The 13,921-nt window shown below is 30.8% G+C and overlaps 1 protein-coding gene and 1 pseudogene across 1 annotated transcript; both read left to right on the forward strand.

Moving 5' to 3' along the window:
• Positions 1-6,442: 6,442 nt before the first annotated feature.
• On the forward strand, positions 6,443-8,073 carry LOC114421998 (glutathione S-transferase F9-like). Its single transcript, XM_028388158.1, has 3 exons — positions 6,443-6,622; positions 7,308-7,356; positions 7,479-8,073. Exons 1-3 carry the CDS (start codon positions 6,479-6,481, stop codon positions 7,934-7,936), a joined length of 651 nt encoding a protein of 216 aa, XP_028243959.1. The 5' UTR covers positions 6,443-6,478; the 3' UTR covers positions 7,937-8,073.
• Positions 8,074-10,901: 2,828 nt separating this feature from the next.
• LOC114422166 lies at positions 10,902-13,102 on the forward strand (annotated as a pseudogene).
• The last annotated feature ends 819 nt before the right edge of the window (positions 13,103-13,921 follow it).

Raw genomic sequence — 13,921 nt, forward strand, 5'->3', positions numbered from 1 at the left:
TCATTAGAAAATTATTGAGGATAAAGAAATACTATTTTACTATGTTAGTGCGGCTGCTATGACTGTGACCACAATTTTTTAATTTTAACAAAATTCCATTGTCAGTGCTTGACGTATTTCATTACGATCGCAAATTTTTTTAAGAAAAGAAAAACAAAACACTAATCTATTTAAGTGTTGAAATCAACGACAGGAGTGTTGCATTTGTATATTCCCACATTACAGTTTCAAAGTTGACGGGGAGGACCACTGTCTTAATTGATCCCCAACATTGTCTCCTTATCATTGTCATATAATAAAAAAAATTATCTCAACATAATTATTATTTTAATTTTTTAATGTAATAATAATCATCTTTTATCATTTATATCTTGTATAATATTAATACTGCACAATAAAACGTATAAATAAAGTAATTATCATATAAGATTGATTTTATATATTCATTATTTTCTTTCTTTTATTTATTAATTTTTTTATTTGTATAAAATAATCTATGACAACACTTATTTTAAAATGGATGAAATAATTATTTTCTGTTTTAGACCACACTTGTCCTCAATCTTATATATTCATGTGACTCTTTCAAAGTCAATAACTTACACTATCAAATTATTGATGGTCTTCATTTTTTTAAGTAAGACTTTGAATTTAAATCTTAGAAATAAAAAAAATTATGAAAAATGATCAATGAGACTCTAGGCAAAACTGGAATCCCTACTCCCATTAGTTGTCTTACAAATAAATCACAAATTCATCATAACTGAATTTGATCCCAATACAAAAATATTTAACAAAATTATCATAAGTGGTCCATCAATGCACCATTATCATAAGTGATCTACCATCTTATTATACTCTCTGTATCAAAATATTTTTGTTTTTATTCTCCATCCCTTTCCATGATCTCTGAAAACCCTTGCCACCTCCGGCTTGGACGCTAAGATGCACTCCAACTGTTCAGCATATTGCTTCTGGCAGCCCCCATCACCACTCTAACAGCAACCCAATATGCAGTGAGGGCACCCAAACCCAATCCAAAAACTTTGAATCAATTTGTTTCTTCCAATTTAACCTCATTTTTATGATTCTTCGTTTTTCACCACGAGAATCGTTAATCAAATCTCCTTGATCTTGCTTTATTCTGCAATTTGGACACTGCTAATTGAAAATTTATGATGACACATGATGTAGAATGAAAAAACGAAGAACCATAAATGAAATTCTCAAGACATACACCATGTGATGTAGCCTCAAAGCAAGAGATAAACTCAACTTTCACGGTAGAAGTAGCAGTCAAAGTCTTCTTAACACTCATCCACGGAACAGAACCATCAGCCATCATGAAAGTCTACTCAGATGTTGGTTTGCCAGAATCAACACAGCCAACAAAGTCTGAGTTTGAATAACCAATCACATCTAGATAGTCTGTCTATCTATGCATAAGCATGTAATCTTTGGTCCCTTGAAGGTACCTCATCACTTTCTTTGCATTTCTCACGTGGCAATACCTGGATTACTCTAATATCTTCCTAACTTTTCAACTGCAAATGTAATGTCAAGCCTTGTGCATACTTGAGCACACATGAGGCTTCCAACAACTGAAACATAAAGAATGTTTTTTATTTATTTCCTTTCAAAGTCATTTTTTGGGCATTGGTTCAAATTAAATCTATCTCCTTTCACAATGAGAGCGACACTTGGTGAATAATCTTTCATTTGAAATCTTGATCATTGGCTGCCACAAAAATATTATCTACATATAAAACAAGAAAACATATTTTACTCTCACTGACCTTGTGGTATATACATTGATCCATGGGATTTTCATTAAAGCCAAATAAAGAAATTATTTCATGAAACTTAAGGTACCATTGAAGGAAGGCTTGTTTTAAACCACATATAGATTTCTTAAGCTTGCAATCACCACTCTTAGAGGATAGGCCTTCATGTTGTTTCATATAAACCTCTTCCTCTAAATCACCATTACGAAAGACTATTTTCACATTCATTTGTTGCAACTCAAGGTCAAAATGAACAACTAATGCCAAGATAATAAAAAGAAAATCTTTCATTATGTGTAGTTGATTCCTTCTTTTTAAGTAAATTCCTTAACAATGAGTCTTGCATTGTATCTCTCAATGTTGCCTAGTAAATCCTTTTTGGTCTTAAAGACTCATTTACAACCACTGACCTTTTCCCTATTAGGCAACTCTACAAGGTTCAAAACTCCATTACTTTGCATGGAATTCATCTCATCCTTTATGACATCATACCATAAATTTGACTCTTTGCAACTCATGGCTTGATCAAAAGTTTCAGGATTATTTTTAGCTCCAATATTATAGTTAGATTCTTGCAAATATACAATATAATCACTAAGAATAACTGATTTTCTTTCTCTAGTAGATCTCCTTAATGTTGCATCAATATTTTCTTGTGGATCATGTTGTTCAGCTAGTTGTTTATCATTTTCAAGAATTTGATGATCAACTTCATCTAGTGGATTATCAACAACAAATTATGGAATGTCAGCCATTGGTTGCTCATCATCCCTTTGAATTTGAGGGGTATGAACTACAACCAATCATTCATTTGACGTGGAAGGTTGAAACTCTATATGATCAATTTCAAAACCTAAGTCCCCCAACTGATCACTCCCATTGACCATGTAATTTTAAAGAAACTTGGCATTTCTTGATTCCACAATCCTAGTAATATGATATAGACAATAAAACCTATAACCTTTAGACCTTTCAACAAACCTAATGAAATACTCACTAATAGTCCTCGAGTCAAGTTTATTCTCTTATAGGTTATATATACTCATTATCCTCACCTCAGACGGATAGTCCCAAACACACCAATATTTGAAACTTGGTTTCCAACCTTTTAACAACTCAAAATGTGTCTTTGGGATAACCTTTGTTTTTTGTTTTCAATATTTGTATAAGAAATAGAGAAAAAAATTATTTTCTCTATTTTCTATACAAGTCTTTGAAAAAAAATAGATTGAAAACAAATTAAAATAATTAAAATGGAAACTGAAAACATTTTCTCATAACAAATGATCCCTAAACTCACTTACATAACATCTTGTGTAATTACAAATGTTCTTAGATGAAGTGGGAAAGTTAAAAAACTTGGACATACTATCAGTGACTTTGGGTGAGCATAGTTTGGGCCATGGACCTTCACTACCATTGTAATGGGCTTTTCTTCCTACAGATTGTCAATTCTATGTCCATGTGTACTGTTAAAAATATGTTTTATGAAGTAATTTAAAATTAATGGACCATGCTGGTCTCAAATCTATGACTTCACATTATTAACACAATATTCTAACCAACTGAGTTAATATGTCAATTATGTTAAAAAATAATTAACATCATTATATATACTACTAAAATTTCTAATATGTATTTAATACACATATAAGTTTACATAATAATTTCTTTAGCAATCAATTTTGATCTAATAATGTATTTTTTTACATATATGAATTTTAAATAAAAATCATAGGTTCAATAAAAATCATAATAACGCGAAAGTCACATATTTTTAACAATTCGTATGGGTCATCTGTATGGCCCAATATATAAAGGGCATGCGAATTGTCAATCTATAAGGCTCTTATGGATTGACAATCCGTAAGGCCCATACGGATTGGTAATCCATAAAGACCATACGAATTAGCAATTCACATAGACTATACGTAAGGGTAATGTTGGAATCATAAAAAATATGTTAGGTGTAGAAGAAAAAATGGTTGGTGCAAGAAGAAAAGTCCAGATTGTAATTTGTAGAAGAAAGCAAGATTATGAATGTTAGATTAAGGCATTAATTTGTGACGGATATAGAAAATTTTACTTGGGTCAGCAATACTCACATTTATAAATGTTCTAAATATATTTTCAATCCCTCAAATTTAAGTTCTTTCTTTTTAAGTCTTACAAATTTAAAGTACTTTTTTTAATCCTTAAAATTCAAAAAAAATATTCTTTTTAATCCTTTTGCATGACACAAGTCAAATATAAAATAAAAGATTCACAGTTTGTAATAACTTTTGATAGTCAAAATTTGGTTTTCTATTTTATATTTTAAAGTATGTTTCTGGAGGCTGTTATAATTAAGTTAATGAAAATTTTAAAAACTTATTGACCACTTTAAAAATTGCTTTAATATTTTTTTATTGACTTGATTGTGATCATTTAAAATTGCCAAAAAATCATTCTTTAAAATATAAAAAAATACTTAAATTCTAATGGTAAAAAATGCCTAAAGTTGTGAATGTTTTATTTCTTGTTTGACTCACACTTTGAAAAAAAAGAATATTTTACAAATCTAGGGACTAAGAAAAAGAATTTCAAATTTAGAAGACTAAAAAAATATTCACATTTGAGAGAATAACAACATATTTAAGTTTTTGTAAATTAGTGGAAATATTATTTATATTATAAATTATTTTTCTTAACAATATTTTAGGTTATGGGATAAATTCATAACTATATATACACATATCTTATATTGAGAAAAATAAAAAAGTTAGTGGTGACAGTCTCCCCAATCCTCTTAAAGTAATCTGTCCTAAATCGTGTTTCCCAACCTAAACAGAAAACAATAAAGTTTCAATAAATCAAAATCAATTCAATTAATGGAAAATATTTAATGTTATTTAATATTACATATTTAATAATTTACATATTTAATGTAACATTTGTATAAACTTAAAAATTTTCTATTATTTATTATATTAAATAAATATAATATATATATATATATATATAGACGAATTTAATGCTATTACTTTTTTTGAATGCAGAATTTGATGTTATTATTAAATATAATTTATATATTTATTAAAGTTCAAAATATAATGTATATTAATTTGATTTATGACTTTTCATATATATATATATATATATATATATATATATATATATATATATATATATATATATATAAAGAGAGAGAAGAGATTAAATTATTGGTGAAACTTTGATAACTATTATATCATTTTTATAACTTAATATAGGATGCGATTTTTATTGATCTAACCGTTAAATTATATCTACGTATTACCAAGATCGTCTATGTTAAATTTTGTCAAAATTAAACAATAACAAAATAATTATTAAATGATTCATATTTTAATATATTTTGAAAAGTTTATGGTACATCGATTTTAATTTATATGAATAAGGTAACAATTGATTTTGGATTAATATAAATTTTTTTATATCTGATCTATGTAAATGAAATTTTTAATTCAAGAATAAGTTTTAAGAAAATATTATTCGGTTAAAAATTATAAAATAGTATAATAGTCATCAAAATTACACAATATAAATTGATCCCTTCTTTTATATAATGTTACACACTCCCTCCCATCCATAACAATCTTGGTGTAAGAATAAAAAACTTGTATCAATATATTTATCAGTTTTTTAATGTAATATTAATTGTTATTTTTACTTATATTTCTTATAATATTAAATGTCATATTCTAAAAAACAAAATAAAAATGAACCGGTTTGGTTATTGAATCGGGACCCGATGACATAATTGAACCGGTTTGGTTATTGAATCGGTCATGCATCTGGTCCTGAATGACTCGATTAGACCCAACCGGACCTGGTCGATTTGAGATAAACTCAACGACCCAAACCGATTTTTAAAACTTGTTTTGCATAAAGAAAAACAAAAAAAACACTTAAAAAAAACTCGGGAATTGTGTAATTATATTATTAAATTATTATTTGTAGACTTTATCAACTTTAATACTTTAATTATTATTTTGAATTTTTAAGTATGAATGAATTTTTCTTAATCAAATAATATTAATTATATACTTATATATAATAGATAAGTATATAATTTGAATTTTTTAACATATATCAAGTAAAATCAAACTAATTACTGATCTATCGGTTGAATCACTAACCTACTATCTCAACCGAGTTAATTAAGAGATTAAAGTTAATCTCAACCGAGTTAATTAAGAGGTTTCATAACTTTAATTCGGTTGGCAATACTTGTTGAATCTCGGAAGGAATGATGAGCTGACTAAAATCCGAACCACGTGATTAAGAACGGTTTTTGTTAACAAAAAAAAAAAACTGTATATATCGCATATTCAAACTTATTTAATTAATTTGAATAACTTTGCCTTTAATACCTCCAAATATTTTTCATTTATTAGTAAATTAATCAGTTTATTTTTTCCCACAAATTTATGATTATACTTTGTTTGATAATAATTATGTAGATCTTTATTCTTTAGTTTTTTTTAATGTTTTTATATATTTATTAATATTTTTATCACTCTAAATATATTTCATTAATTGAGTTGATTTTGATTCATTGAACCTCTTCTGAAACTTTATTATTTTTTTGTTTATGTTGGCATTATAAGAAGCAACAAGGTTAACCTTGACCCTCAACCAAATCTCCCTAATTTTGTTTTCTGCAAATTACAATGGTGGTGAAGGTCTATGGCCCTGACTATGCTAACCCAAAGCGGGTGATAGTGTGTCTCATTGAGAAAGAAATTGAGTTTGAAACAATACATGTTGATAGCTTTAAGGAAGAGCATAAGCAGCCTGAATACCTCAAATTGCAGGTTCAATTACTTTTTCTATGCGTTTTTCATCCCCTAATATTATAGGTTTTCCACTTTTTCATCCAGCAACAATAGTATATCTGACATCTTACTTGGACACCTTGGTAATTGAGCATTTCTGATTACACAAGATGTTATGTGCGTGAGTTAATTTAGGACCCATTCACTTTGAGAAAATGTTTTTAGTTTTCATTTTTAATTATTATGTTTTCAAATATTTATACCAAAAAAATAGTAAAACATTTTTTTTTATTTTTATGTTTCTTGTATAAATCTTGAAAAAGGAAAATGAATTAAAAATAAGGTCACAATTTTGTAATTAAAAGTAAAAAAAAAATGAGACGAGAAAATGATTTTTCAAAATTATTCTCTTATTATTATCATCAAACATATGAATCAATTTGCATTGAGATTATTTCAACATAATAGATATTTAATGGAAAAACAAATTAGAAAAAAACGATGTTATTTTCAATATGTTCATGTGTTGTTTTTACATAATTCTTTCACGAGAAACATTGTTTTCATGAATAAAATGTTAATAAATAAATAGATGTTGGGAGAGTCTAAGATAATCCTATATAGCTTAAATATATGATTGTCAAATATTAAGAATCTAAGATAAAGCAACAAAATGGGTTTTAATATTTTCAAATATAATACGCTTGTTGCTTATAATTTGCAGCCCTTTGGATTGATGCCAGTTATTCAAGATGGTGATTATACTCTTTATGGTTAGCCCCTTTACTTGTTTCCTCATTTTGTTTATATACCTTTTAATTTAACATAAATAACCTTGATCCTTTTTATTTTGGTCTTCTTAAAAAAACTCTCTCTCTCTCTCTTGATTGTGTAGAATCAAGGGCAATACTTAGGTACTATTCTGAAAAGTACAAAAACCAAGGGACTGATTTGTTGGGGAAGACTATAGAAGAGAGGGGCCTTGTGGAGCAATGGCTTGAAGTTGAGGCCCATAACTATTACCCACCAATCTACAACTTGGTTATGCATGTTTTGGTTCACCCATATAAGGGGGAGCCATTTGACCCAAAAGTTATTCAAGAGAGTGAAGAAAAGCTTGGGAAGGTGCTTGACATTTATGAGGAGAGGCTATCCAAGACAAAGTACTTGGCAGGGGATTTCTTCAGCCTTGCTGACCTTAGTCATCTCCCATTTACTCATTATTTGATGAATCACATGAAAAAGGGGTATATGGTTAGAGAAAGGAAGCATGTGAGTGCTTGGTGGGATGACATTAGCAATAGGCCATCTTGGAAGAAGGTTCTCCAGCTATACAAAGACCCTAATTTTTAGGTGCTTAGCTAGAGGAACTAGCTTTTGTGTTTTCTATGACCTTGAGAATAAAATGTTCCCTTGTCTTCATAATAGTAGTTGCCTAGTTGGAAGGAGTTTGGTATGAAGCTATGTATGATACTAAAGTTATCTAAGAGGCTTTCAAGGTCAAAATAAAATATTGCTATGTTAATATACTGTGTAGATATTTTTTTTTTTTTAAATCATCAGCTGCAATCCTGCAACCAATATCAATTGTGACCGTACCAATTATATAGTAAAAGATGGCACACCCGATTATGTGCTGCCATCTTTTACTCTTCTGGGCAGCACATAATGCATCCCTCCTTGTCTTCTCGTACTAAGGAAAGGTCCTGTCAATGCTCTAATGCCACACTGGATATGGATCAAACTGTCTCACAACGTTTTGAACCTAGCCCACATACCACTTTAGTGGGCAAACAATCCAACCCTTGGAACACACTAGGATCCCAATCGGTGAAGAACCAACATCGAGGTGTGTAGATACAAAAAGTTGTGGCATAGAAATTAGACCACCAAGGTCAGAAATTTGTGTTTAGATACAACAAATTGAAACTTCACCAAAAGAATGTCCATTTCCTTCTGATACATCAGTTCTTCATAAACTTCATAAAATGACTTGCCTTCATTTTCATTGTTGCTACTTCTCCTCAGTCCTCACAAACGCAGTTGCCATGTCCATGATAAAATAATCATGTAACATATAAGGAAATACTCAAAGACAATCAATCCCTTTTGGTGATAAAATTATTGAAAAATAAAATATTTTAAAAGTTTTTGCTTAGGCATCATAATTTTGTTACAAAAACATAATTCTTAGTATCAAATTACTAGAAACAAGTAACAAGTTTACGTAGAAGTCTTAGTAATAAATGATAATAGCAAAGATAACAACTTCGATGTTTTCAATAAGAGTTACATGCCTCACTCCTAAATAAGGGATTCAGGCTCCTATTTTAACCACTGATACTCTCACAACACCCACGAAGATTAATTTTCCTTCTTTTTGTTGCATACCTACATATCATACCTTCAATTCATCTTTCCCACCATGTTTCTTTTAACTATTTTTTCCTCCAAAGGAAACACAATTTCATGCTACTGGAATCTTGAAATCCTTGATTTTAGACCCTGCTCCTCTGTTGCAGAAGAGAAGGAAAATTTGTCCCAAATATCTTTTATCTAATTTTACAATGCTTTCATAGACTAGGTAATTCCATGAACCATACTAAAAAGATTCACCGTGTAAAAAGAAGTTTAGTAAGAACTTGGAAAAAAGAGAAATGGCAAAGTGAATATCATACTTACAAATAAAAGTCTAAGCACACTTCTGCCAAGGGAATACCCTCCATAAATGCCTTTAATTAAGTGAGAGATCATGCAGTTAGTTTTGAACCACATGTGAGAATGCTTGTTGAAGTGTAGAAATTAATGAACTTCATGTAGAAACTCAAAGAAAATCCAAAAATTGTGAACAGAAAGGTGAGAAAGAGCATAGTGAATGGCGGCCACCTTTGCATAGAAGAGTAAAAGCCACTTGATTCCATCCTTTTGACATTTATCCTTTCTTTACTTTGCAAACATATGTGATCATAATACAGAAATCTTAACGAAGAAATGCTAGAATATTACTAAAAGTCATAGGTATATAATGGGTACTAAGCTCCAAGTCCATTGGAGGAAGAAATCCCTAACCATTACCCTCGGATTTTTGCGTCCACCTTTGTTAGTAATGATAGAGAAAAATATATTATCAATATACTGCAACATCAAACTAGCTTCACAACGTGAGCACATATAGTGTAGTTTATCGTTGATCTCAATAAGATCCAGAGAAAGATCAGACTTTTCAACACCAACTTTTGTTTCTGGGAAGATCTTTTCTTCATAGTTTAATTGAGATTGACATTAATTTCAATCTTTTTGCTTTAGATTTTTTTCCCCTTAAGGCAAAAAAGCATGTTAGAGCATCACAATAGTGTTGTGATCCCGACTAGGTTGACATCCCAAGCATATTGTATCATCTGCAGCACACCCTAATATATTATATTATTAATAAAATAAAGAAAGCAAAAGCATGGAGGACATGAATCAAACTCATGTACAATCATCTTAAACCTAAACGATGGAAGGTCATATCTATTACAGAAATTCCTAACCATTTTCCCTAACAATCATCTAGGTTGGGATTGAATTAAAACGAAGTTTGACTAGTTTCCAATAGTCTCTCATTGCTTAGGAATTAAGGTCACAGGTCGTTTAAAATTAAACATCATCTCCTCTCAACCCACCAAGACATCTTTTATAAGGACAAAAGTTCACTGAGCACTTAAACAGACAATACCTTAGAAACCGGAGAGTCTAGCAATGTATGGGGACTTGAAGAGGTAGGAACAGTTTTCATTAGTGGGCAATGGATGAATTGGGTGCAATGGATGTATAAGGGCTAGGAGGATTTTAAGATGGTGGTGAGTTAGTGATAACAAAAGAAAGGTGAGATTTCAAAGAGAAGAGTAGTAAATATGAGATTTTGAATATGAAGCACAATAATTAATTGTAAAACTCACAATTGTACCAACTGCAATCATAATTTGAAACACCGCTAAGAGTGAATCCATACTCCAGCTAGTTTGTTCCCTTGGATTTTGTATATGAAAAAAAAAGTTAAATTAATTTGGAGGTTACTAAACTATTTGACAATTTTAAAAATAAATCATTTGAGAACCTTTTAAAAACTGTTATAGTTTAGGTAATTTAGTTAAAAATTGTCATGTCTCTACATGCTTGTGTTCTCACTTTTACACCACATCTGCAGTTTGAGAGTACTTATTAAAATTTATCAAATAGTTCAAGGACTTGTAGATTAATTTAGCTTAAAAAAAATTCTATAAATTTGACAACAAAATAAATCTATGGTAGTGGAAGTTACACCCATGCACTGATACACGGAAGAACTAAAAGGAGTGCTTCCACTCTTACATGCTGCTTGCTCTTATTCTCAACTCTCATCAAGTGTTCTAAAATCCCAACCATTATCTCTTTCTCTAGTCTTACTTTCCCATGTCTTCCACTCCCTCCAATCTCATTGATTTCTTGGTGAACCAAGCCAATGGAGTAAAGGGTCTTGCTGATCTGAACCTCCCAAATGTTCCTCACCAATACATTCAATCCCTCCAAGCCAGATTGGACCACTCCAAAATTATTCCTCAGGAATCAATACCCATCATTGATTTCACAAAATGGGATATCCAAGATTTCATCTTTGATGCTACTACCAAGTGGGGTTTCTTCCAAATTGTGAACCACGGGATACCCTCTAAGGTTCTTGATGGTCTCAAGGATGCTGTGCACAAGTTCTTTGTATTGCCAGCTGAGGAAAAGAAGTGTCTTAAAGTGAACTCATCCCCTGAAGTTGTCAGGTTGGCCACTAGCTTTAGCCCCCATGCTGAGTCGATCTTGGAGTGGAAAGATTATCTGCAACTTGTGTATGCCTCGGAAGAAAAAAATCATGCACATTGGCCTGCAATATGCAAGTAAGTGGTAGTTCTTATCATCTGTGATTTGGTAGAGAAATATTTACTAAACACTCTCTTAACACTTTTTTTGAAGTCGTTAGGTATTATTAACTGAAATTTATTGAAAATTATAAAAAAATTGTGGGTCTCTTTATTGTACGAATTTTATTGTGATTTTCTAATTTTTAATAAATTTTAACAAATAGTAAAAAGTATGTTAAAGAATGTGTTGTTAATACTCATGATTTGGATGGTGCATCACTTGAATTTATAAATTTTATGAGATGTACTATGAGGATTTGGTATTTAATGGAGTTCAGAGATGTAATACGATCTCATTTAGTGTGATAAAGCTGTTGTTGTTGTACTCAAAACTGTAATTGTTAGGATTTATAACAGACCGAATTTGAATGAGTACTTGGGAATGGGAAGTTATTTCTAGGAATACAGGATAGAGGATAGCAGGGAGAAATTATCTTATAATTTTAGTTTTTGTGCAAAGTTTTAGGCAACAGAAAAGAATGTGTAATACAAGAAAATTGAATTTGTTTCTTGAATCATGAGGGGTAGTCTTAAGCAGTTAAGCCTATTGTGAGATTGTAAGTTTATCTGCTTATTGTGGGAAAAAAAACATTAGTACACTAAACTACATCGTTTAGTTAATTGAAAGTATGTGTCTTACATAAATCCATCGTGAACTCAGAGTTCATGAGCCTAAGAGACAAGAGTGATGGAGTGCAATTTAAATTGTTTAATTTTTTCTTATGGTCCTTTGTCATATGAACATTCCAAATGTAGCTTCGTCTATTACATATGCCCGAAAGTGTCTACACTGTACAGTGATATAAGTGTTTATATTTTCTTATGAATATGTGATAATTGATATTTAATATAGTCTTCATTGACTATCCTTGATCTAGGGATCAAGCACTGCAATACATGAAGCATGCTGAAGTTATAATTAGAAAATTGTTAAAGGTGCTTCTTAAGAAACTGAATGTAAAGGAGTTAGATAAACCAAGAGAAAAAACTTTAATGGGGGCAATGATATTGGGTTTCAATTACTACCCAGCTTGCCCTGACCCTGAAGTTGTAGCAGGGGTAGGCCCTCATTCCGATGTATCATCAATCACTGTCCTTCTACAGGATGATATTGGAGGGCTTTATGTAAGAGGCATTGATGATGATAGTTGGATCTTTGTTCCTCCTGTTCAGGGAGCATTGGTATCAATATTGGGGATGTGCTACAGATAATGAGCAATGAAAGATACAAAAGCATAGAGCATAGAGTGGTTGCAAAAAGAAACCAGGATCTCCATTCCAATCTTTGTCAACCCAGCTCCTGATGCTGTTATTGGTCCTTTGTCAAAAGTGTTGGAGGATGGCGATGAACCAAAATATAAACAAGTTTTGTACTCTGACTATTTCAAGTATTTCTTCAGCAAGGCTCATGATGGAAAGAAAACTATTGAATTTGCCATGGTATGATTGGTGACTGTATCTATGAATATGTGGTTTTTTAACCAAGCCAAATGATATCGTGTGATCCATGTAGCCGACCTCATTTAATACAATAAGGCTTTTGTTATTGTATGATTTGTTCTCATGGTTGGAAGTATTTAACGTGTTTGAAATCCAGCTGCTTTTTGTACGGATCAACATAGCCGGAAAACGTATATCATGCTGATCTTTTTTTACCTGAATTCTTGCATGATGATACATTGAAGCAGAAAATGCAATAACTTTACTTTAATGATCAGATGTGCCTCTATTACAATTTTGATTGAACATTTTGGATGAATAAAAAGCTGCAGAAGCGTTGAACCAAAGGGGTTTTCGTTGCTCTTCCTGGCCGCAAAAGAAGGTGAACCGTGAGAGAGAAAAAAATGGAGAAAACGCTTATGCTACCAACGATGATGGTAGATGCGACCAAGAGAGGTATCTCCGGCGTGCGTTTTGGGAGCACAAGCGGAGGCACTAGCAGTTTCACGGCGTTCCGATCAATCCACGCGAAGAGAAGAGGGAGAAAGGATGGCTAAATATATACCAAAGAAATCAACAATAGTGTAGCCTCACTTGCTATGATGTTCTTGGCCTCAGTCCCCTGCTGCTTGGATAGACAATTTTAAATGAGAAGAGTAAGTAGGTGTTTAGTTTTTTGTTTTTATTTTTTACTGAAAATAGAAAATGGTAATGTAATAAAAATGAAAACAAGAATTTCATTTTAGATAAAATGATAATATGATAGCATGGAATGTAATTTTAAGTAAATAATACATATGGTTTGTATCCAAAATAAAAATAATTTTTAAAAAATGAAAATAGAAAATGAAAATGTAAACCAAACACACCCTAATCTATCAAAAAATTTGAATTTCTGTAATCTAGAATTAATTGTTTGAATGTTTTTTTGTCAAGAATTTAAAATTTTGGAATTTTAAACGACTAG

Source organism: Glycine soja, chromosome 8 (genome assembly GCF_004193775.1).
Source record: "Glycine soja cultivar W05 chromosome 8, ASM419377v2, whole genome shotgun sequence".
NCBI lineage: Eukaryota > Viridiplantae > Streptophyta > Magnoliopsida > Fabales > Fabaceae > Glycine > Glycine soja.